Source organism: Schistocerca nitens, chromosome 1 (genome assembly GCF_023898315.1).
Source record: "Schistocerca nitens isolate TAMUIC-IGC-003100 chromosome 1, iqSchNite1.1, whole genome shotgun sequence".
NCBI classification, from domain to species: Eukaryota; Metazoa; Arthropoda; class Insecta; order Orthoptera; family Acrididae; genus Schistocerca; species Schistocerca nitens.
This window is the reverse complement of record NC_064614.1, coordinates 523082989-523107503: the sequence shown is the minus strand read 5'-3', so window position 1 is coordinate 523107503 and position 24515 is coordinate 523082989. Positions and strand designations below refer to the sequence as shown.

Genomic DNA, 24515 nt, shown 5'->3' with positions numbered 1-24515 from the left:
CCGAAAAGAATAGCTGAGGGCTACTTTGATGATTACACCACATGCTTCACGTGGTCAACTTGGTTTACACAAAGAGTGTAACTCCACAATAATTTTGACACTTAAAATAAATTAGATCGAAAAGCAATTTACAAAAGAAAAAACCTCGAACTGGTTACTATCACCTTACTATTAACCTGATGGGTCAAACAATTGTATAAGCACGTGGTACTGGTCTCACAAAGTACACTCCATATGGGTTGAACATAAAGAAAAGTTGCTATATTGAAAAATATTGTCAAGACGAGACTTTATAATCTCACGCACATTCGCATTTAAGATTGATGATCTTAGTTAGAATTACTGATCAACACGTGGTTCCACTTTACTCACAAAGTAGTGACAAAGCAACTACTGGAATATTCTGAACTGTACACTCGAATCACACTGCGTTGCAATTTAAGATAACATTAGATATTTTATAGCTAAACCTGAAATAAAGGTTATTAAATTTTCAGTTAGGCTGAACTTAAGAAATCCATTGCCCTACGGACTTAACAGACACGCGCTTAGCCGGAGATCTTACCACTTCAGACGCTCGCCGCGGACGGACTGACCTCGGCTCCTACCAAGGGTGCTTCCGTATACAAAACGGAAGTGACCAGAGAGGCAGCTTCCTATACCAACATGACAAGGGACGGACAGGACCATACTAAGGATAGAAACCTCTTTGCTTTTAGAAAGCGCGGCTACCTGTTCCGACGTTGGTCCTACTGTTCTCTAGCAGACAGACTTGTCTGCTACCATCCAGCATGCAACTAGAAATACAGTTGCTCATTCATTCTTTCACACAGAAGGGAAGGGGGATGACAGTATCTTATCATATACAGTATATAAAAGAAAGCGGATGTAGGTTCCGTATGAGACTGTGTGACATGAATTACATATAAACTGTGTTTTAAAGTGTAGTAGTGTGACAGATCGTTCTTGTTTATGTGTAAAAGTAACACGTTTCACTGCTCAGTCTCTTCCCAGATAGTCAGAAACAGCACAGTAAATTTAGAGGAGGAATTTATGCCGTAAATGACAACAGATTTAAGAAATTAACATGAAAGGAATCCAACAGAGACCTTTCACTACTTATCGTCCATGTTTCACTTCCGTGCATGTCTACACTCCTCACAAATACTTTCAGAAAAGACTTCCTGGCACTTAAATCTATACTCAATGTTAACAAATGTCTCCTCTTCAGAAACACTTTCCTTGCCATTACAAGCCTACATTTTACACCCTCTATACTTCGACCATCATTAGTTATTTTGCTCCTCAAATAGCAAAACTCATCTACTACTTTAAGTGTCTCATTTCCTAATCTAATTCCGTCAACATCACTTGCTTTAATTCGGCTAAATTCTATTATTCTCGTGTTGGTCTTGTTGATGTTCATATTATATCCTCCGTGCAAGACACTGTCCATTCCGTTCAACTGCTCTTCCAGGTCCTGTGCTGTCTCTGAAACAATTACAATGTCATCTGCAAATCTCAAAGTTTTTATTTCTTCTCCATGGATTTTAATACCTACTCCGAATTTTTCTTTTGTTTCCGTTACTGCTTGCTCAATATACAGATTGAACAACATCGGAGAGAGGCTACAACCCTGTCTCACTCCCTTCCCAACCACTGCTTCCCTTTCATGCCCCTCCACTCTTATAACTGCCATCTGGTTTCTGTACAAACTGTAAATAGCCTTTCGCTCCCTGTATTTTACCCCTGCCACCTTCATAATTTGAAAGAGAATATTGCTGGCCGTTGTGGCCGAGCGGCTCTAGGCGCTTCAGTCCGGAACCGCGCTGCTGCTGTAGTCACAGGTTCGAATCCTGCCTCGGGCATGCATGTATGTGATGTCCTTAGGTTAGTTAGGTTTACGTAGTTTTAAGTCTAGGGGACTGATAACCACAGCAGTTGAGTCCCATAGTGCTCAGAGCCATTTGAACCATTTTTTGTCAAAAGCTTTCTCTAAGTCTACAAATGCTAGAAACGTAGGTTTACCTTTCCTTAATCTATCTTCTAAGGTAAGTCGTAGGGAATACAATTCAAATTTTAAATCTGATTTGGACGACCGCCTTTCCTAAAATGGCCGCGCGGAGTGACCGCATGCCCCTTGTCACGGATTGCGCGGCCCCTCCCTCCGGAGATGCGAGTCCTCCTCGGGCATGGGTGTGTGTGTTGTTCTTAGCATAAGTTAGTTTAAGTAGTGTGTACGTCTAGGGACCGATGACCTCAGCAGTTTGGTCCCTTAGGAATTCACACACGTTTGAACATTTTGTCCCGAAAATGGGTCCAATGCCTTGCAGCTGTGTCACATCGGTTTCCGCTGTCGGCTCACTTCGGGGTTACGAGGCGGCGGTCGCAAAGGGAGCGTGTAATCGGATCAGGCGTCTGCAAACGCGTCGGTAACGATAACCCGCCGTGCCTCGCCCGACTGTTACGTCACGATAGCAGGGCAGGAGCGCCTGGCTCAGTGGTGGCGGCGCCTCCTCTCCGAGCACAGCATGGCGCACGACAGCGCGACGAGCAGCGCCCAGCGGCAGGTATGTCAACTACTCTGCCGCCTCGCACATCAGCAGTCCGTATCTAAAGACATAAGTTCGTGCATAGCACTCAGCTTCCTCACACGTCTCGTGTGAAGCACAGGACTCCCGCTCTGCTACGATCTCTTCCACCCGGCGTAGAGTTTAGTCCATGCCGCGGTACTATGTGGCTGATACGAGATTTCGTATTCATTACGTAAGCGTCGCACCACCGGAGGACAGGGTCTCACTCGTACGTCGACAACAGGCAGGACTGTGTAAAGTCAGAGCTGCTGACTGGCTTTCGTTGCTGCAAGATGTGATGAGCGCGGCATTAGTCAGTGAAATATACTGACGATGATAGCGGTGTATTGTCCTTGAAGTAAGTGGCCTCAGACGGTCAGTCAGTTCTCCTGACAACGAAATACGTCTAAAGCTCTCGAAACACGTTGCTTTCTGTGCACAGAACGATGTAATCACCCAGTGCAAAATGTCTTTTTTGAAAAAATATGTCCAATGTTTTGTTAAATTAGTTCTTGATCGTTTCGAATGTCAGCTACATTTAAGCAGTATTTATGATAATAGGGTCAGTGTATTACGAATTTTGTTCGTGAAATAACGTCCCACGCCACATTTGCTAACTGCCGGGGCAACCCAGGATAATTCTCAGCTTTACCAGTAATTTTAACGTGATGGGGGAGTGAAAATGGTTCAAATGGCTCTGAGCACTATGGGACTTAACATCTGTGGTCATCAGTCCCCTAGAAGTTAGAACTACTTAAACCTAACTAACCTAAGGACAGCACACACATCCAAGCCCGAGGCAGGATTTCAACCTGCGACCGTAGCGGTCACGCGGTTCCAGACTGAAGCGCCTAGAACCGCACGGCCACACCGGCCGGCGAGGGGGAGTGAACAGTATCCACATGACTGACAAGTATTATCTTCAACAGGACGAGGATTTAGAAGCTTTCGGCCAGCAGACCAGTTTCTTGAATAATGCAGTTTGTTTGCACTGGTAAAACCTCCAGGATTCATGAGATGTTTTTCGACCAGGTGAAACGTGCTTGTTGGTTCAAATACCATTCTCTCCAGCATAATAATAAAAAAATTTCTCACCTCTAGTAATAGTTATAGTACTTGCGTCTTACGAGTATGTGTCGAATGTAAGTAACTGTAGCGGATGCATGTACAATGTGGTGACATTTACGTGTTGTTTCTTCAACGGAGAGAGCGAAACCCGGTTTTGGCACACATGTACTGCTTTCGAACAGCACCCAAGCGTGCCACCGATTTTAACGTTCCCAACCGAAATCTGGATTACCACCAATAGTATCACACACCATCACTTCATAAAACACTGCAGAGGATTTTGGATTTTAATTCTGCACTTTGGCGCAAAGTCTGGTCATGAGGGACTTTACGTCACTACCTCTCCTTCCATTTCCGCCCAGATACACGTGGTGAAAACCTCTTCGTCCACCAGGGTTCGAATCGGGTAGTTACGATTCGAGCGCCACCGCAAAGATGTGCGACAGCGAACTCGGGTACTTAGGTGGGTTTCAGTCACATATGGATGGGAAAAAATATGTTTCATCCGATCAACGGCATCATGCAATACTGTAGTACTATGTGCATTGTAGAATGTACGATGAAATGTGATTAGTTTTTCATGTGTGTGTGTGTGTGTGTGTGTGTGTGTGTGTGTGTGTGTGTGTGTGTATGTGTGTGTGCGTGCGTGCGTGTGCGTGTGTGTACCTGAATTAATTACTCTTTCTAATCTATTTTTATCACCGAGGGTGTTTCGTAATCGTTACTGTTGTTATACTGATGTGGTTGATGAGTAAAAGTGGTGTAATATGAATCTCACATGTGTCCTTCGATGTTAATCATTCCAGAAAACTTAAACTGCTTACTGTGAGGCCAAAATTTCAATGAAACTGTGTCTAGTTGAGAACGCCTGCAATATTGACTGCTCCAAGTAGACATTAACGAAATAGTTATGAACGCTAAATGCACATTCTACTGCTGGCATATGTAACTCCTTAAGCAGTGTCCAGACACTAAACTATGTTCTTGAATCTGGCATTTATGATTATTAACGAATAGTGACTTTGTGCCAGTAACGATATTACTGACAGTGACCTTTTTTCACTAATAGACTAGTTTCTGACTTCACATTAATAATTAGGTCACTCTCTCCACAACCCTCTGGAAGGAAATTCAAATTTTGGCGGAGACAAGAAATCCAAATATGCCAATTGCACTCTATGAAAATTAAAAAAAAAAACTATTCCCTACCTCCCTTACCCCACACGGCTTGAAACGTAAATTTCGGAGGGGACGGTAGATTTCGAGACTAACTCACTGTATCCTAAGTTAAAATGGCGGACAGTACCAACGTAGGGAGCTTCACGCTATGCAAGTCCTGGTCGAAGACTCAGTGAGTACATATTTTCAGAAATTGATATTTTTGGTGTTTCGATACTCAGTAGACACCTTACTGCCAAGTCATGGGTTTGAGTATCATTGGTGGCACTTATTTGAAAAACATTGCTACTGTTGTTTTTTGTTAGGACTTTTCGTAATTTATTTGAATTTCGCACTGTCATTGTTGCCTAGCGGCATCCTATCCCTAGCATTGGGTTTGACCCTCAGAGGGGACATTCTTTTTTTTTTTTTTCAAAATTCGATAGCTGCACTGGTTTCAGCCCAAGAAATCAATGGTTTGATTCCAGACATTGTTATTTTCCTAGCCTCAGGCAAGTATTTCATCTCAAGAGGTCATGGTTTCAATCTCCAAATGTCATTGTTACGAAGTTTTATACTTGCGGGTTTTACATCTCGGAATTCTGGTTTCAAATTATCAATGGCGCCATTTCACCATTTTATATACTTTTTGGCACTATGTTAATAGTTCGACCAGAAGATAGTTCTGTTGGAACTAATCGTGAATAAATCGTCATATTTCAGATTCTTGGCGCTTATTTATTGCTTTACTTTAAATTTAAGTGTCTAATTTTCACTTCTGAATAGCTCTGTACACAGAAGATATCATATCAAAATATCTCGTAAATTCGCATGTTATTACAATGAAAGAGACAACCAGTACACAGATTATGCTTCATTCCGAAGTTAAAGGTTAGACGTCTGTTGTAAAAATCTAGTTGCATTGTACTGAAAGAGAGAAACGTTCGTGTTAGTGGAGATTGTAAAGTCTACGAAGTGTGAGTGAAAATGCGTGGACAGCGTGTGTTGGAAGCAGCAGCAGGTGTGTGCCGCTGTCACGGGAACCCTGTTGCAGGAGCTGGAGGAGCAGTACTCGCCCAGTCGGTGGTCTCGGAGAGGCGATGCCGACTACGTCATCAGTGAACACGTCCGGTTCGTGACAGAAGGTATGGGCTGAATCCAGCTGACTTGAATTTTATAGTATTCAACAAACACAGCACTTCCTGTCATATTCCAAATTATTATGCTAACTTCTACTCACGTTTCCTCTCTTCTTGAGCTATAAACCACGTAAATACTGCGCGAAAAAAATTGAAAAGCGAAGAAGCAATTACTGAGAAAACAAGAAATTAAAGCAACAAGTAACTAATGGTAACAGATCAACGCAATGCTAATTTCAGGCTAAAACAATCAGATTACTGTTACAGAGTCTGCAAGGCTGACAAGACTTGAGACTTAAAATGGAAAAATATGCTTCTTTCTACGCAGTGTGAACCTAGCAACCCTTCAATAACGTAAGGAGCAATAAAATATTCAGGACGCTGATAATATCTGGGCAGTACTACGAAGACAAACGAGTAATTTACACATATCAAAAAAGCTTTTGCATCACCTCGGTTTCGAGAGTTTCGGAACCTGTACAGAAAATAGGAACAGAGATCAATATAAACATCATTTCCGCCCTCTTTATTGCTCAAGAATACCACACGTTGCATGTTGTACCACCATAGAGCGAGACCTTCAGAGGTGGTGGTCCAGATTGCTGTACACACCGGTACCTCTACACACCGGTACCTCTAATACCCAGTAACACGCCCTCTTACATTGATGCATGCCTGTATTCGTTGTGGCATATTATCCACACGTCCATCAAAGCACTGTTAGTCCACATTGTCCCACTCGTTAACGGCGATTCGGCGTAGATCCCTCAGAGTGGTTGGTGAGTCACGTCGTCCATAAACAGCCCTTTTCAATCTATCCCAGGCATGATCTATGGGGCTCATGTCTGGAGAACATGCTGACCACTCTAGTCGAGCGATGTCGTTATCCTGAAGGAAGTCAGGGCGGGAACTGTCGCCTATGAAGACGAATTCCTCGCCAATATGCTGCCGCTATGGTTGCACTATTGGTCGGAAGATAGCATTCACGTATCGTACAGCTGTTACAGCTCCTTCCATGACCACCAGCGGCGTACGTCGGCCCCACATAATGTCACCCCAAAACAGCAGTGAACCTCCACCTTGCTGCACTTGCTGGAGAGTGTATCTAAGGCGTTCAGCCTGACCGGGTTGCCTCCAAACAGGTCTCCGACGATTGTCTGGTTGAAGGCATATGCGACACTTATTGGTGAAGAGAACGTGATGGCAACCCTGAGTGGTCCATTTGGAATGTTGTTGGGCCCCTCTGTACCCCGCTGCATGGTGTGGTGGTAGCAAAGATTGACCTCGCCATGGACGTCGGGAGTGAAGTTGTGCATCGTGCAGTCTGTTACGCACAGTTTGAGTCGTAGCATGATGTCCTGTGGCTGCACGAAAAGCATTATTCAACATGGTGGCGTTGTTGTCAGGGTTCCTCTGAGCCATAATCCGTAGGTAGCGGTCATGCACTGCAGTAGTAGCCCTTGGGCGGCCAGAGCGAGGCATGTCATCGACAGTTTCTGACTCTCTGTATCTCCTGTATGTCCGAACAACATCGCTTTGGTTCACTCCTGGACTCTTCCCCTGTTGAGAGCCCTTCCTGGCACAATGTAACAATGCGGACGTGATCGAACCGCGGTATTGACCGTCTAGGTATGGTTGAACTACAGACAACACGAGCCGTGTACCTCCTTCCTGGTGGAATGACTGGAACTGATTGGCTGTCGGACCTCCTCCGTCTAATAGGCGCTGCTTATGCATGGTTGGAAATTTTTGGAAATTTGTGGTAAGGACTAAGGGACCAAACTGCTGTGGTCATCGGTCCCTAGGTTTACGCGCTACTTAATGTAGCTTAAGCAAACTTACGGTAAGAACAATACACACACCCATTCCCGAGGGAGGACTCGAACCTCCGACGGGGGGAGTCGCGCGAACATTGACAAGACGCCTTGGACCGTACAGTCATGCATGGTTGTTTACATCTTTGGGCGGGTTTGGTGACATGTCTGAACAGTCAAAGGGGCTGTGTCTGTGATACAACATCCACAGTCAACGTTTAGCTTTAGGAGTTCTGGGAACAGGGGTGATGCAAAAATTTTTTTGATGTGTGTCTAATAATTGTTCTTACGCTTACCTAAACGCAATTGCATGCTGCGGCGTCTATCTTACAAATGTATTTTCCGCCACTGGAATTCGACACTGTGTTGCTTGTGGCCTCTAGAAACGAATCCTGGTCCGCCGTGGTGCGGCAGATAACAAAGCTCGTTGTCTGCTGCAGGACACTGGACCCCATGACCAAATACGTGAAGGCCACCCCGCAGTCTTGCCTCTTATGTGGTCAAAAACGGCGTGGAGTTTAAATCGCTGGTGTCATACCACTGAGCAAATTCGGAATTCACTGAAGCAGTCTGTGAAGGCGTCCGTCAGTACAGTCTTTCATAGATCATGCCAGGAAGTCACAAGGCGAATTAATTAAATCAGTGATCAAGTGAAGACAATCAGTAGATGACGATGAGTACAGACGACTCTGACTATGCCTCTAATAAGAGAACGAGGCCACTTCTTTGGCGTGCATTCGTCCGAAAATATATTACGTTCCGGCTGTCATAAGTGACATTGTCCTCGCGGCAAGCGCTAATCGGTGCAGTAGATGATCGTCACAGAACCTCTCATTGATGTCGGCACGTTTGCTAAGGAGGCGTCCATTACTGCATAAGCTTAAAAAGGAAGGGTGAAGGGTACGGCTAGATCTCACCAAATCTCATTTAAGGTGCTAGGGGAGTGGGGGAGGGGAGGGGGCACGAAAATCTCACGTCAGCTTTTTAATTCAGACAATATACATCATTATAACGTATAAGATATTGTTTTACATAATTAATCCTGAGCATAGACAATGTTAAAGTGCTCATCAGTCTTTATGGCCTCTCTGAACTGAACTGAATGGTTCATAGGTGTGCCTTGCCGGGATTTCCGGTCTGAAGTAAGTGCCGCACAAGTCACTGTTAGATATCCCCCGGGGAGCTCTCTGTCGTGCTGGTCGAAATCACTGCATCTCAGTCAGAGAGTCAGTCGTGATATTCTGGAACGCATAGAAAACCGATGCAATTGTGTTCAACGCGAATTTGTATCAAAACTTCTACAGTGTGTCTGTTAAGCGGCATGCCGACAAGTCGAAACATACGCGCCAACAAGAAAAAAGTATCGTCTAGTTCCCTTACTGACATCTTTTTACAAAATGTTCGAAAAAGTAACCCGCTCAGTAGCAGCCTCACATTTAAGTAGAAACAATTTACGTATCATATCACAGTCTGGATTCCAGAAGCGTTGCCCGAATGAGAATGCTATTTATACATTCACACACACATCAAATAGTAAAAGCCTTAAGGAAAAAATGTTGTCAGTGGGTATTATGTGGTTCTCAGAAGATGAACTCTCCCCATATTTTGAAGAAAATAAAAAACACTATATTCGGTTCTGCACAACAAATGGAGTCATACCAACAATAATATGGTGTAGCACATGGGCAGGAGTGAGTAAATAAGGTAAAACGCTCCAGTTTTTTGGGCGTACATATTGATGAAACCATGGACTGGAAGAAGCATACTGCTGAGCTCCTCAAACAATTAAGATTAGCTAGATTTGCTCTTCATGTGATTGCCAATCTTGGAAACAAACAAATTAACCTGCAGTCATATTCTGAATATTTCCTCTCAGTAATGCCTTGTGGAATAAGTTACTTGGATAACTTACCACTTAGAAAGAAAGTATTGATTGCATGAAAGCGAGCAGTAAGAATAATGTACGGTGTTCACCCACGGTCGTGGTGTAGGTACCTCTTCAAAGAGCTAGGCAGTTTAACTGCGCTGTCACAATACGTGTATTTGCCAATGAAATTCGACATAAATAATCCATGAAAATTTGAAAAAAGAGATGTACTCGTACGTATCTACAACACTAGAGGGGAAAAAGACCTTTATTGTCCACTGTTAAGGCTGTCAGTAGCTCAGAAAGGAGTTGAAATTCGGGTAAACTGAATCTTTCCACATCATGTTGTAACGACAACTGTACATATAATAATTTTTTTTCTGTATGAATTTCGATAAATTAGTGTGAACAATGTTTGATTTTATTTCTTTCTCTTTTCGTGTCGTGTTGAAGAAACAGTGAGCAACTTTTGTAATGAATATTATTATTTATGTTAGATTTCAAATAATGTGATAATCAAAGGGAAGTGTATTTATTGTTAAAACTATTGTAAGATGTGAAAATTGTAAATTAAACACTTGGTCCATACGTAGGTAATGCAGTAGGATATGTGTAGTAGAAAACCTGTGGTGAATACCCTACCTGTAGGGGAGCGGGAAAAGGTGGAGGCAGGCGAGTGCGGGAAAACGCACACTGGGCGCGGTTCGGCACAACGGGCTCAAGTCAGTCAGTCGGAGGCGAGCAACAGTAAGAGTCGGAGTGGTGAATTGGTCTGAGGAACACGTACTGTACCGAGGCGGCTACCCAGGAAAAGTGGATTCCATTGAGCCTCGGGTGCACCGATTCCGATGACTACTCGGCATGGCTATATTCTGAGGCACAAAGTTGGAAAGATTGCGACGCTAAGAAGAAGGAAAGTGCCGATGTAGTGTGAGCCTTAGCCGTGCTTGTATGTGTGCCGTGCTGCCCGCTATCTCGCTGCCCGCCAACCGCCGCACCGACTTGCACAGGTCAAACATTTATTTCATCTTTAGAAGTGTATCTGTGTGGACCAGTGTCGAAACTGTTTCTAAATGTTCAATAATAACGTGACTTTTACCAGAATTGCTTTAGCCATGACTTATCCTGATCACTGACCTAGACAGGATCCTTACCTCGTATTGTGCAACCCGAGTATCCTGAACTGAAAGTTTAAAATTAGCGTTAATAAGAATTATTAGCAGACAAACCTATGCTGTAAAGAAGTTTAAAGCTCTATGTGTTATTGCAAATGTTGGTAAAGAACAAAAGTATGACTAACTTGGAAGAGAGTTTTTTGAATTGAGTTAGCGATGTTATTTAATTAATCTGAGACAGAAATAATGACAGTTAAATTATTCAGAAGTAAGACAAATGAGTAGTTATACATAGATTGCTAATTTTGAGTGTTAATTTGCCTTCAGTACTTAATAGTTTCAGTATAACGACCATAACAGTTTCAGGGCCCCCCCCCCCCCTTCTCTTGTCTATTCTTTCAAACCTTGGAATGTGTTGATCAGATTGGACCAGTAAAGTTAAGTTCTATGTTAATCCTAAGTGTATTAGTGTTGTTTTCCAATGTTAATAGTGACAATGTATGTGTGCTTTCAAAACTGCTTATTCTAGGGAAATCTATGCCCGATTCCAGTCTGATCAATATACAGAATGCAGTTCGTAGTAATCATTGCTGTGGGGTGTTGTGTGAATTTATCTCGTCCAAATTAGTACAAAAAAAGAAAGCTTTAGTTCAGTGGATTTTTCTGGTTCCAAACTTTGCCATATGACGCATCATTACTACGTGTTACTATGCTTGTACATGCACTCACTTGTACAAGGAAAAACTCACTCATTGCCTAAGTAGGCTGGCGACCGAATTATTAATGATTGGTAGCATCTACTGTGTGTACTTCTTGTCCATGCGAACGAGCAATTATACTTTACATTTGCTTGATGCATCACTGTAGTTATTGACTGAATACAAGTCCGATCTTGCTTCTATTAGGTACACGCGGTCAATTTATGTACTAAAATCCTTGTTTATAAGGTGAAGCCCGTGAACTTATTACAGTACAGGCTTTATACAGATAACGTACGGCCGATTAAGGGCGGTAGCGTTACAATGTCTATAAGAAAAATCATTCAAATGATCTAGGGAACTTGTAACTAATTAATCTGCACCTCCACGCAGTTGGCAACTGCCCTGTATTTTAGGATCAAAAGCTCACTGAAGTGCGGCGCCTCGAAAGCCATAAAGTCTGGGAGCGCGACCGCCACCAGCTCATACATCACCTCTCTGTTACCTTCCACCCGGACTGAGGTCCGCCACCAGACGCCGTCGCTGCGAACGCGCTGTGCTGTTGGCACGAGCCGCCTTGGTGCTAGTCGCAGTTTCCCTGTTCATTACTTACAGCAGAAGGTCGTAACGTCATTCGAAAACAGAGATCACCGTTTTTAAAAGGCGTGCGCAACATCGTTGCACCTCGACCGAAGATCGACAGTGCCGACCATTGGTAAGAAATGAGCGCAGCAACCCCATTTGTCAACGTGGTTGCAATCTCGTGGAATCAGTATCCCCTCCATAGCGTGACGGAATCTACACTCCTGGAAATGGAAAAAAGAACACATTGACACCGGTGTGTCAGACCCACCATACTTGCTCCGGACACTGCGAGAGGGCTGTACAAGCAATGATCACACGCACGGCACAGCGGACACACCAGGAACCGCGGTGTTGGCCGTCGAATGGCGCTAGCTGCGCAGCATTTGTGCACCGCCGCCGTCAGTGTCAGCCAGTTTGTCGTGGCATACGGAGCTCCATCGCAGTCTTTAACACTGGTAGCATGCCGCGACAGCGTGGACGTGAACCGTATGTGCAGTTGACGGACTTTGAGCGAGGGCGTATAGTGGGCATGCGGGAGGCCGGGTGGACGTACCGCCGAATTGCTCAACACGTGGGGCGTGAGGTCTCCACAGTACATCGATGTTGTCGCCAGTGGTCGGCGGAAGGTGCACGTGCCCGTCGACCTGGGACCGGACCGCAGCGACGCACGGTTGCACGCCAAGACCGTAGGATCCTACGCAGTGCCGTAGGGGACCGCACCGCCACTTCCCAGCAAATTAGGGACACTGTTGCTCCTGCGGTATCGGCGAGGACCATTCGCAACCGTCTCCATGAAGCTGGGCTACGGTCCCGCACACCGTTAGGCCGTCTTCCGCTCACGCCCCAACATCGTGCAGCCCGCCTCCAGTGGTGTCGCGACAGGCGTGAATGGAGGGACGAATGGAGACGTGTCGTCTTCAGCGATGAGAGTCGCTTCTGCCTTGGTGCCAATGATGGTCGTATGCGTGTTTGGCGCCGTGCAGGTGAGCGCCACAATCAGGACTGCATACGACCGAGGCACACAGGGCCAACACACGGCATCATGGTGTGGGGAGCGATCTCCTACACTGGCCGTACACCACTGGTGATCGTCGAGGGGACACTGAATAGTGCACGGTACATCCAAACCGTCATCGAACCCATCGTTCTACCATTCCTAGACCGGCAAGGGAACTTGCTGTTCCAACAGGACAATGCACGTCCGCATGTATCCCGTGCCACCCAACGTGCTCTAGAAGGTGTAAGTCAACTACCCTGGCCAGCAAGATCTCCGGATCTGTCCCCCATTGAGCATGTTTGGGACTGGATGAAGCGTCGTCTCACGCGGTCTGCACGTCCAGCACGAACGCTGGTCCAACTGAGGCACCAGGTGGAAATGGCATGGCAAGCCGTTCCACAGGACTACATCCAGCATCTCTACGATCGTCTCCATGGGAGAATAGCAGCCTGCATTGCTGCGAAAGGTGGATATACACTGTACTAGTGCCGACATTGTGCATGCTCTGTTGCCTGTGTCTATGTGCCTGTGGTTCTGTCAGTGTGATCATGTGATGTATCTGACCCCAGGAATGTGTCAATAAAGTTTCCCCTTCCTGGGACAATGAATTCACGGTGTTCTTATTTCAATTTCCAGGAGTGTATTTACATAGTCTCTCCCAAGCCCGGAAACACTATAGGTTTGGTTTAAACAATTTCGTTTGCTCTTATGTAGATACTACACTGAAGAGCCAAAGAAACTGGTGCACCTGCCTCATATCGTGTAGGGCCCCCGAGAGCACACAAATGTGTCGCAACACGACGTGGCATGGACTCGACTAATGTCTGAAGTAGTGCTGGAGGGAACTGACACTACGAATCCTGCAGGGCTGTACATAAATCCGTAAGAGTACGACGAGGTGGAGATCTCTTCTGAACGACACTTTGTAAGGCATCCCAGATGTACTCAATAATGTCCATGTCTGGAGACTTTGAGGTCAGCAGAAATGATTGAACTCAGAAGAGTGTTCCCGGAGCCACTCTGTAGCAATTCTGGACGTGTAGAGTGTCGCATTGCCCTGCTGGAATTGCGCAAGTCCGTCGGAATGCACAGTGGATGCAGCTGATCAGACAGGATGCTTTACGTACGTGTCAGCTGTCAGAGTTGTATCTAGACTGTCAGGGGTCCCATATCATTCCAACTGCACAGGCTCCACACCATTACAGAGCCTCCACCAGCTTGAACAGTACCCTGCTGACACTCAGGGTCCATCGACTTATGAGGTTGTCTTCATATCCGTACACGTCCATCCGCTCGATACAATTTGAAACGAGACTTGTCCGACCAGACAACATATTTCCAGTCAACAGTCTAACGTCGGTGTTGACGGACCCAGGCGAGGCGTAAAGCCTTGTGTCATGCAGTCATCAAGGGAACACGAGAGGACCTTGTGCTCCGGAAGCCCATATCGATTATGTTTTGTTGAATTTTTCGCACGCTGATACTTGTTGATGGCCCAGCATTGAAATCTGCAGCAATTTGCCTAGCTGTTCCACTTCTGTTACGTTGAACGATTCTCTTCAGTCGTTGTTGGTCCCGTTCTTACAGGATCTTTCTCTGGCCGCAGCGATGTCAGAGATTTGATGTTTCACCGGATTCCTGATATCCACGATGCATTCGTGGAATCGTCGTACGAGAAAATCTACACTTCATTGCTGCCTCGGAGATGCTCGTGCGCCGACTGTAACACTACGTTCAAACTCACTTAAATCTTGACAACCTGCAGTTATAGCTGCAGTAACCCACCTAATAACTGCGCCAGACATTTGTAGTCGTATTTAGGCGTTGCCGAACGCAGCACCGTATTCTGCCTGTTTACATATCTCTTTATTTGAATACGCATGCCTATACCAGTTTCTTTGGCGTTTCAGTGTAATAATCTCTGATGCAGGTCTCTATTGATGTACCTTGTGTTCTTTATTTGACGTAACGTCAGTGAAAGCTGCTTTAATCTCATTTTTTGTAACACTCTGTTGTTGCGTGTGCTGTAGTCTTCAGTCCGAAGATTCGTGTGATGCAGCTCTCCACGGTACTCGATTTTGCGCAAGCCTCTTCATGTCCGAATAACTACTGCAGTTCTCTCACGCTGGTTACCGTATTCACCTCGTGGTCAACATCTACGATTTGTACCCCTCCCCCACCCCCACCCCACACTTCCCTCCAATACTTAATTGGTGATCCCTTGATGTCCATTTTTTTAGTCAAGCTGTGCCACAAATTTCTTGTCAGCTAATTATATTTTAGTCGCGCCTCATTAATTACGTGATCTACCCATCTAATCTTCAGCATTTTTCTGTAGCACAACATTTCAAAAGCTTCTATTCTCTTCTTGTGTAAACTGTTTATCGTCACTTCGATACATGGCTACACTCCAGACAACACTTAAGTTTATATTCGACGTTAACAAATTTCCTTGCTTTAGAAACGCTTTCCTTGCCACTGCCAGTCTACATTTTATATCCTCTCTACTTCGGCCATCATCAATTACTTTGCTGCCCGAATAGGAAAACTCATATACTATTTTCAGTATCGCGTTTCCTAATCTAGTTCCCTTAGCATCACCTGATTTAATTCAGCTACATTCCGTTATTCCTTGTTTTGCTTCTGTTGCAGTACACCTTATATCCTCCTTTCAAGACACTGTCAATTCCGTTCAGTTGCTCTGCCGAGTCCTTTGCTATCCCTGAAGAAATACAATGCCATCGGCGAACCTCGAAGTTTTTATTTTGTTTTCTTTTGTTTTCGTTACTGTTTGCTAAGTGTACAGATTGAATAACATGGGGATAGCCTACAACCCTGATTCATGCTGTTCTCAACCACTGCTTTCCTTTCATGTTCCTCGACTCCTTCAGAATATATTTGCCTGATGCTTTTTAACTTTTTGTTTATTCGAGTTGTGATTCCTATCCATAACTCTTAGTGTCCTAGTTAATCAGGGACACTCTGCAAGTAAGTACGAAGCCGATACTTTCCACTGTAGAGGCTGAGCAGGAAGTTAGTCTAAATCCCAGCAGCGTGTTTACTTTACCTGATCTGTAGATCGGGTCAAGCTCTTTATAAATTGCTATCCAGAGGTGGCCGCTAACAACTAGGGAGTGGTACAGCACGTCGAGTACCTCGAGCACTGTGCAATATCAGTCGGTACTATCTAAGTACTTTTCAATGTGCAGTATTATTTACTATTCCGAATCATGAGAATATATACCTAACAGAAGTAGAGAAGGCTAGATTAGAGGTTAGATTAAATAAATAGTTGGTCCATAGATCATGAACAGAACACTTCTTAATGATGTGGAACGTGTCAGTTTAACAAAACTTTCTTTACATCTCATAATTCAAGACTTTTTATTTTATTTTATTATTATTTTTCAATTATTGTGTGATTACTAATGTAAATCTAAAATTCATCCTTTGACTAGATGGAGTTGTCATTCAGATACTCTCTTAATTTGTTTTTAAATTCTGGTTGTCTATTTGTCAGACTTTTGATGCTATTTAGTAAGTAACCGAAGACTTCTGTGGTAGCATAATTGATACCTTTCTGTGCTAAAATTAGATTGAACCCAAAATAGTAAAGATCAGCCTTTCGCCTAGTGCTGTAGCTATGCATGTTGCTATTTCTTTTGAATTGGGATGGGTTATTAAGCGAATATATACATTCGTATTGTGAAGCTAATGTGAATATCCCTAGTTCCTCTCACAAATGTCTACAAGATGATTTTGTGTGGGTTCGAGCTATTTTCTGATTATCGACTTCTGAGCAAAGAATACTGTGTTTCCTTAATGATGAATCACACCAAAATATGATACGATACAAAAGAAGTAAACGAAAATATTTATAGCAGGCTAATTTACTGATATGTTTATCATCAAAATTTGCAGTAACCTTAATAGCATAAGTAGTGGAACTCATACCTTTCTATAGATCGTCAATCTCTCATCAACGCACACACCCAAAAATTTGGAAGATTCTGTCTTAGCTAAAGACTTCTGTTCGAACTCTATGTTTTTTAATGTTGTAGTGCCCTTTCCTGTACAGAACTGTATACAATGTGTTTTGTTAAAATTTAATGAGACTCAATTTGTAGGGAAGGAGTTAATAATTTTCTAAAAGACAATATTTACAATTTCCTCAGTTAATTCTTATTTGTTGGTTGTGATTACTGTACTTGCATTATCAGCAAAAAGAACTACCTTTGCATCCTCGTGAATACAGAGTGGAAAGTCATTAATATGTGTAGTGCATCTGGATTATTGGTATGTTCGTACCGTATGCTACAAAATTATTGAAACATCTACCTTGGCATTTTGTGGATATTGAACGTTGCCATCAGGACTTTAGAGGTAATTGAGAACACTTCTGACAGGAAGAAAGTGTACTAGTGCTCATTTAATTGCAAACAGGTTTTTCTGGAAGCAGTGAGACTTTAGTTAAGGTATTGCAAGGAGCACGACTGAAATTCCGTCCAGCCTTCCCGACTTAGGTTCTTCGCTTCAGAACAATGATTCTTCTGGAGCTGGACGACGAAGAAAGGTGTGAAGTGTAAAACACTTCTCCCTTCCTTCCCTCGTTGTAACGACATAAATGGGCGGGTCACGACATACACTCCTGGAAATTGAAATAAGAACACCGTGAATTCATTGTCCCAGGAAGGGGAAACTTTATTGACACATTCCTGGGGTCAGATACATCACATGATCACACTGACAGAACCACAGGCACATAGACACAGGCAACAGAGCATGCACAATGTCGGCACTAGTACAGTGTATATCCACCTTTCGCAGCAATGCAGGCTGCTATTCTCCCATGGAGACGATCGTAGAGATGCTGGATGTAGTCCTGTGGAACGGCTTGCCATGCCATTTCCACCTGGCGCCTCAGTTGGACCAGCGTTCGTGCTGGACGTGCAGACCGCGTGAGACGACGCTTCATCCAGTCCCAAACATGCTCAATGGGGGACAGATCCGGAGATCTTGCTGGCCAGGGTAGTTGACTTACACCTTCTAGAGCACGTTGGGTGGCACGGGATACATGCGGACGTGCATTGTCCTGTTGGAACAGCAAGTTCCCTTGCCGGTCTAGGAATGGTAGAACGATGGGTTCGATGACGGTTTGGATGTACCGTGCACTATTCAGTGTCCCCTCGACGATCACCAGTGGTGTACGGCCAGTGTAGGAGATCGCTCCCCACACCGTGATGCCGGGTGTTGGCCCTGTGTGCCTCGGTCGTATGCAGTCCTGATTGTGGCGCTCACCTGCACGGCGCCAAACACGCATACGACCATCATTGGCACCAAGGCAGAAGCGACTCTCATCGCTGAAGACGACACGTCTCCATTCGTCCCTCCATTCACGCCTGTCGCGACACCACTGGAGGCGGGCTGCACGATGTTGGGGCGTGAGCGGAAGACGGCCTAACGGTGTGCGGGACCGTAGCCCAGCTTCATGGAGACGGTTGCGAATGGTCCTCGCCGATACCCCAGGAGCAACAGTGTCCCTAATTTGCTGGGAAGTGGCGGTGCGGTCCCCTACGGCACTGCGTAGGATCCTACGGTCTTGGCGTGCATCCGTGCGTCGCTGCGGTCCGGTCCCAGGTCGACGGGCACGTGCACCTTCCGCCGACCACTGGCGACAACATCGATGTACTGTGGAGACCTCACGCCCCACGTGTTGAGCAATTCGGCGGTACGTCCACCCGGCCTCCCGCATGCCCACTATACGCCCTCGCTCAAAGTCCGTCAACTGCACATACGGTTCACGTCCACGCTGTCGCGGCATGCTACCAGTGTTAAAAACTGCGATGGAGCTCCGTATGCCACGGCAAACTGGCTGACACTGACGGCGGCGGTGCACAAATGCTGCGCAGCTAGCGCCATTCGACGGCCAACACCGCGGTTCCTGGTGTGTCCGCTGTGCCGTGCGTGTTATCATTGCTTGTACAGCCCTCTCGCAGTGTCCGGAGCAAGTATGGTGGGTCTGACACACCGGCGTCAATGTGTTATTTTTTCCATTTCCAGGAGTGTATGACGAGGTGTGCTGTTGTTGTTGCAGAGAGCGAGCGGGTGCGCGCGCAGCTCCCGCCGCTGGAGACGGCGCGCGTGGGGCCGGGGCCGCGGCAGCTGGTAGACCTCTTCGTGGGGCCGCAGCTGCCCGCAGGTGAGCGCGCCGCTGCTGCACTGCGATACGCTCTACACTACTTGGTATTTGGCACTTCAAGCATTGTAGCTGCTTTTCTCCAGTCAGAGCGCACAGCGTCACGTCTGAACCGCTCGCCGTTCCCACAGAGCCACAACGATTGGTAAGGTCACTTCCGGTTCCTTGTCTAGCTTTCTTTCTTGGTCTGTTCGGATCCCGAATTCTCTGTCTGGCCTTTCTATTTCACATTTCGTCACATATGACAACGATACCAAAAACAACACGCACAGAAATACGCAAACGAAATACACACTTTTCATACACACCACTAATCAAACTCTACTCTGTCTTTCCGGACAGGACACGATTCAGCGTCACACATACAGTTTAATGACAGAAATCGACTAACATTAGATAAGCTTCACACATTATCTGAAGCCAAATTTTTGAAGATTTCAATTCATCGTTGCGACTGGTTCAGTGGAAACATAAATATTCTTCCGCAGTGTAGTGGTGTAGTGCAGTGGTGAAAGTACATACCTGGCGTGTAGAAGGTTGTAGGTTCGTATTCCATCAAATATAGCAAATTATTTTGTTTCTAAATCCAATCCAATGACTTTTATTATTATTTTTATTCAATTAACTGGCTTAAATGTATTTCTTTTTTACTTCTAATACTTTCCCATGTCATTTTCATGATCGTGATAACTTTTTACCTGCTCTTATTTTTCTTCCTATGAGTTTTTTCCATTTTGAATATGCCTGTGTCGCTTATAATCTGGAATCAAGTGCCAACCAGGACTGCTCAGCGATTGGTAATGCAGCAGCTCGTTTAGCTAGTGTGAGGACAATTTCAGGAACCAATCATCATCACCATCATTTGCTTGGGCCTTTGTCCCACTTCAACATGGAGTCGGTCCTGTTACTATGGAGTTGGCAATGTTAGTGTCACGGGATGGCCGGATTCCCTTCCTGTCATCACCCCATACCCCCCCCCCCCCGGGATGGAAGTAGTGTATGTATCCCAGCTGTCTGCGCCTAGTGTAAGCCATGAAATAGTGTGAACGTTTTTCAGATGTCTGCGAGTCATGTAACTGAGGCGGGACATGGGGACCAGCCCGGTATTCACCTAGTGGGATGTGGAAAACCGCCTAAAAACAACATCTAGGCTGGCCAACACACCGGCCCTCGTCGTTAATCAGCCAGGCGGATTCGATCCGAGGCCAGCGCGCCTACCCGAGTCCAGGGAGCAGCGCGTTAGCGCTCTCGGCTAACTTGGTGGGTCAATTTCAGGAACCAATGATACCTAGAAATTACAGTTTCCTTTTAGCGGTGAAACAGGAATTTTTCTGTCTCATGTTTGTTTGTAGAGGTTAGGTTTAATCGCTGTGAACAAAGCGATTGTGATTTTTAGGTCTGCAGCAGATTGTTGACCGCCGTTTTCTTGGATACACAGCATGACATGAGGTTGCGGTTAAGTTACACCTGAGTCGTCTGCCGAAATTCATCCTTTGGTCACTTAAAATCAGCTGTCGTCAGAGCATCTTGCATTTCTGCCATACCTCACGGGCGGTCACGTCCAACATCACTTCATGTTACGCATTAACAACATTTGTGAAATGACCCGCCATGTTTGTGTGTGGCCGGCCTACAACCGAGCGGTAGCTGGCAGCTGGTGTTGCAACACTGTAGTGGCAAGTGACAGGCATCAAGTACAAGTAATTTTAATCAGGCTATACTGCCTCTATTCCTGTGGGTAATTACCCCTAGGGGTGGTAAAACAATGTTTTCTGAGGGTAAACTATAGAGAGCTCGGTTACACATCAGCTCAAGTTATACTTTTCATGTTGGCCATCTCCAGACAACTCAATTTCAGTGGTGGTGTTCCTTTTCGTTTCATCTCGGCTTTAACTGTAGCCCAGTACTCCTGCATTCGCTTTCTGCGCTGTTCCTACCTAGCATTAACCCATCTTTTGACAACTTTTATTTTTGGCTTTTCTTGGAGTTCTTAGAGTTTATTCTTGAGCGGAATGCATTTATGGATATTTTCCTGTGTTGCCCCACTTCCTGCAGGTTTTTTTCTACCACAGTGAACCACGTCTCCTCGGCTTTCTCGTTGCGAAATAAACGGACGATCTGAGTGCTCAGTCTTGTAGGCCTCTTTCAGTCAATGTGGCCATAAAAATACAACTCTCCTCCTGTGAATGGTGTCTGAGATCATTTCTACAAGTCGGTCGAGTTCATGGTTGTGTCATCTCCTGAATTCACCAGTTTGTACTAGTGGGCCTAGGATTTTCCGTAAGATATGTCTCGCTCTTATTTTTAATTTTTCGATTAGACAAAGCCATTCTGCGGCATATAAGGACTCCGGTCGTCTTACTGTATGTGCCCGCATCTCGTGGTCGTGCGGTAGCGTTCTTGCTTCCCACGCCCGGGTTCCCGGGTTCGATTCCCGGCGGGGTCAGGGATTTTCTCTGCCTCGTCATGGCTGGGTGTTGTGTGCTGTCCTTAGGTTAGTTAGGTTTAAGTAGTTCTAAGTTCTAGGGGACTTATGACCACAGCAGTTGAGTCCCATAGTGCTCAGAGCCATTTGAACCATTTTTCTTAGTGTATAGTTATCTCATATTTTGGCAGTAACTGATTTTGACTTCTTCTTGCCGGCGGCTGGTGGCCGAGCGGTTGTATGCGCTCATGTCTGGAACCGCGCGACCGCTACGATTACAGGTTCGAATCCTGCCTCGGGCATGGATGTGTGTGATGTCCTTAGGTTAGTTAGGTTTAAGTAGTTCTAAGTTCTAGGGGACTGATAACCTGAGATGTTAAGTCCCATACTGCTCAGAGCCATTTGAACCATTTGACTTCTTCTTGTAGATACATTTGTTGATATGCTGTTTTCATTTGTCTGCACCGTGATACAAAGACTTCTTTCTCGGAGGAGGTTAGCTCTGTCCACTCTCCTAGGCCTACATTTACGTCTATACTCCTCAAGTCAACTTACGGTATGAGGCAGAGGGTACTTTATGTAAAACATTCACTACCCAACTACCCATTCTTCCTGTAACGAAACGTGCTGCTCTTCTTTGGATCTTCTCTACTTCCCCTATCAATCATATATGATATGGTTCCCAGACTGACAAGCAACACTCCAGAATTGGTCGAACGAGGGTCTATTAAGCTACCTCCATTGCGGGTGGACTACATTACCTGAGGATTCTTCCTACCAATCTTAGTCTTGCATACTACTTTCCTACGACTATTTTTATGTGATTGTTCCACTCTAAATCTCTCTGTACCCATACTCTTACGTATTTTATGGATTTGTCTGCCTTCAGAGATTGTTATTCAACCGTGTAATCATGCAATAATGGACCTTTCTGCCTATTCATGCGCAAAACGTTACATTTTCTTATGTTGATGTTCAGCCACCAATCTCTGACCAAGCGTCGATGCTCTGTAGGTATTTCTGCATTTCGCTGCCATTCTCTAGCGTTGCGACTTCTCTGTATACAACAGCATCATCCGCGAAAAACCTCTTGTAACTTCCGACGTTGCCCACTAGGTATTTATATGTATTGTGAAAAGTAATAGTCCAATAACACTCCATTAGGAGTTACACTTGCGTCTGAAGACTTTTCTCTGTCTACAACTATATGCTCTATTCTGTTTGCTAGAAAACTTCTCCGTCCGTTGAATTGCTCCTTCTTCTGCCTCTAGTATTCTGGGTGGTTACTTGATGTTTGTAATAAATTTAGTGTTCTCGAAGGATATCTGGAGTCCCTCTCTGCTACTCGTGTCTTCAGTTCATTTATTTGTTGTGCACCTGTGACCAGAAAATCAGAAAAAATTGCAAGGTCATCTGTAAAGGGCACAAAGTGAACTGCCAAATTTATGCATTAATGGCCAAGGCTGATTCCCTTTTCAACATCTTTGTCGTTCATTCTTTATCGTCACTCCCGGGTCAATTTAGTAAGTAAACATTTGAAAAGTAGAGGCGTCATTTCGTCTCCTTGTCTGACTCTGCACCTGGCAGAGGCATCTGAGATCTACCTCAAAATCTTCACTTCGTAATAGGTGTCACTCAAAGTTTGTCGGATAACAGCCGTTGTTTTATTATCTAAGCTACTCATACATGGGTTGGACAACGCTATGGAAACATGGCGAGAAATGCGTGGCTGAACATAAATGCTAATGGCAGCCAGACTGCAATTTGCGCTGTTGTATTTGACTACGAACGGCGCCTGTGCAGTGTCCTCAACACGTTGAAAGTATCAGCCGTGGTCAGAACAGTGTTCTGTGTGGTTGTGTGTGCACTATGTCTGAGCTAAGTCAGTTCGAAAATAGGCCAAATTTCTGGTGCTCGTATGATGTGTACCTAAGCAAACCAAGTCATCAGAAGTGTTAGGCGTTTCAAGATTTATACCGAATACGTAAAGCGGGAATACCTCATCCAGTAAAGGACAACGCGGACGATAGAATGTGTTGAGTGATCGTGACAGACGGTCATTGAAGAGGGTTGTGGCGAAAAACAAGAGGACGGCAGCTGCAGAAGTGAAAAGTCACTGCAAAACTGAATGTCGCACTCGCGATTCGCGAACCCTGCCAGCACCAAAATGACGCGAAGGGAGCTCCATAAGCTGTCAATTGCAGGGCGAGGTAGAATTCCAAAACCACTCAGCAGTATTGCAAATTCCTGTAACAGGAAAACGTGGTGCCGAAGCCATAAAACCTGGACTATCGAGCAATGGAAGAAACTCGTTTGGTCGGATCAGTCTTGTTTCACACTGTATTCAACCTGTGGCCGACTTCACGTCCCAGGAGTGAAACATGGCGGGGTTCGGTGATGATTTCGTCAGCCACATCCTGGTATCCCATGGGCCCCCCGCTTACTCTGGAAGTTCGCATAACTGCGAAGCATTATGTGATCATTTTGGGTGTTCCGGTCCATCCAGTGGTACAATGTTTGTTCGCCAGTGGTGATGCTGAGTTCCAAGACAGGACTTCTGTTCACACAGCTCACATCGTCCAGCGCGAGGATGAATTCTCACATCTTCCGTGGCCATATCTCAATATTATTAAGCCCTTGTAGTCTACTTTAGAGAGAAGGGTGCAAGATTGCTATCCACTTCCATTGTCGCTACCTGACTTGCCACTATTTTGCAAGAATGATGGTGTAAGATTTTCCTAAGAACCATGCACGGTCAGTATTTATCTATTTCGAGACGACAGGGAGCTGTTTTGAATGCCAACTGTTTTCCTACACCGTGTTAGGCATAGTAGTGTCTAATGTGTCGTGTTCTACATCTACATCTACATCTACATCCAT

At 45.1% G+C, this 24515-nt stretch overlaps 2 protein-coding genes across 3 annotated transcripts in view; one reads left to right on the top strand and one right to left on the bottom strand.

Annotated features, from left to right (window-relative positions):
- LOC126253319 (waprin-Thr1) overlaps positions 1 to 24515 on the bottom strand; it is a 217651-nt gene that overhangs the window by 91723 nt on the left and 101413 nt on the right. The window lies entirely within an intron of this gene.
- Positions 2452 to 24515, top strand: part of LOC126253305 (kynurenine formamidase) — a 55637-nt gene continuing 33573 nt past the window's right edge. Inside the window, exons 1-3 of one of the 2 annotated variants that reach the window (XM_049954538.1) lie at positions 2452 to 2570; positions 5854 to 5944; positions 19109 to 19213. In XM_049954538.1, the coding sequence (XP_049810495.1) occupies positions 2532 to 2570; positions 5854 to 5944; positions 19109 to 19213 (235 nt within the window). In that variant the 5' untranslated portion in view covers positions 2452 to 2531. The remainder of the gene's footprint in view (positions 2571 to 5853; positions 5945 to 19108; positions 19214 to 24515) is intronic. The other variant, XM_049954547.1, reaches the window with a different exon arrangement.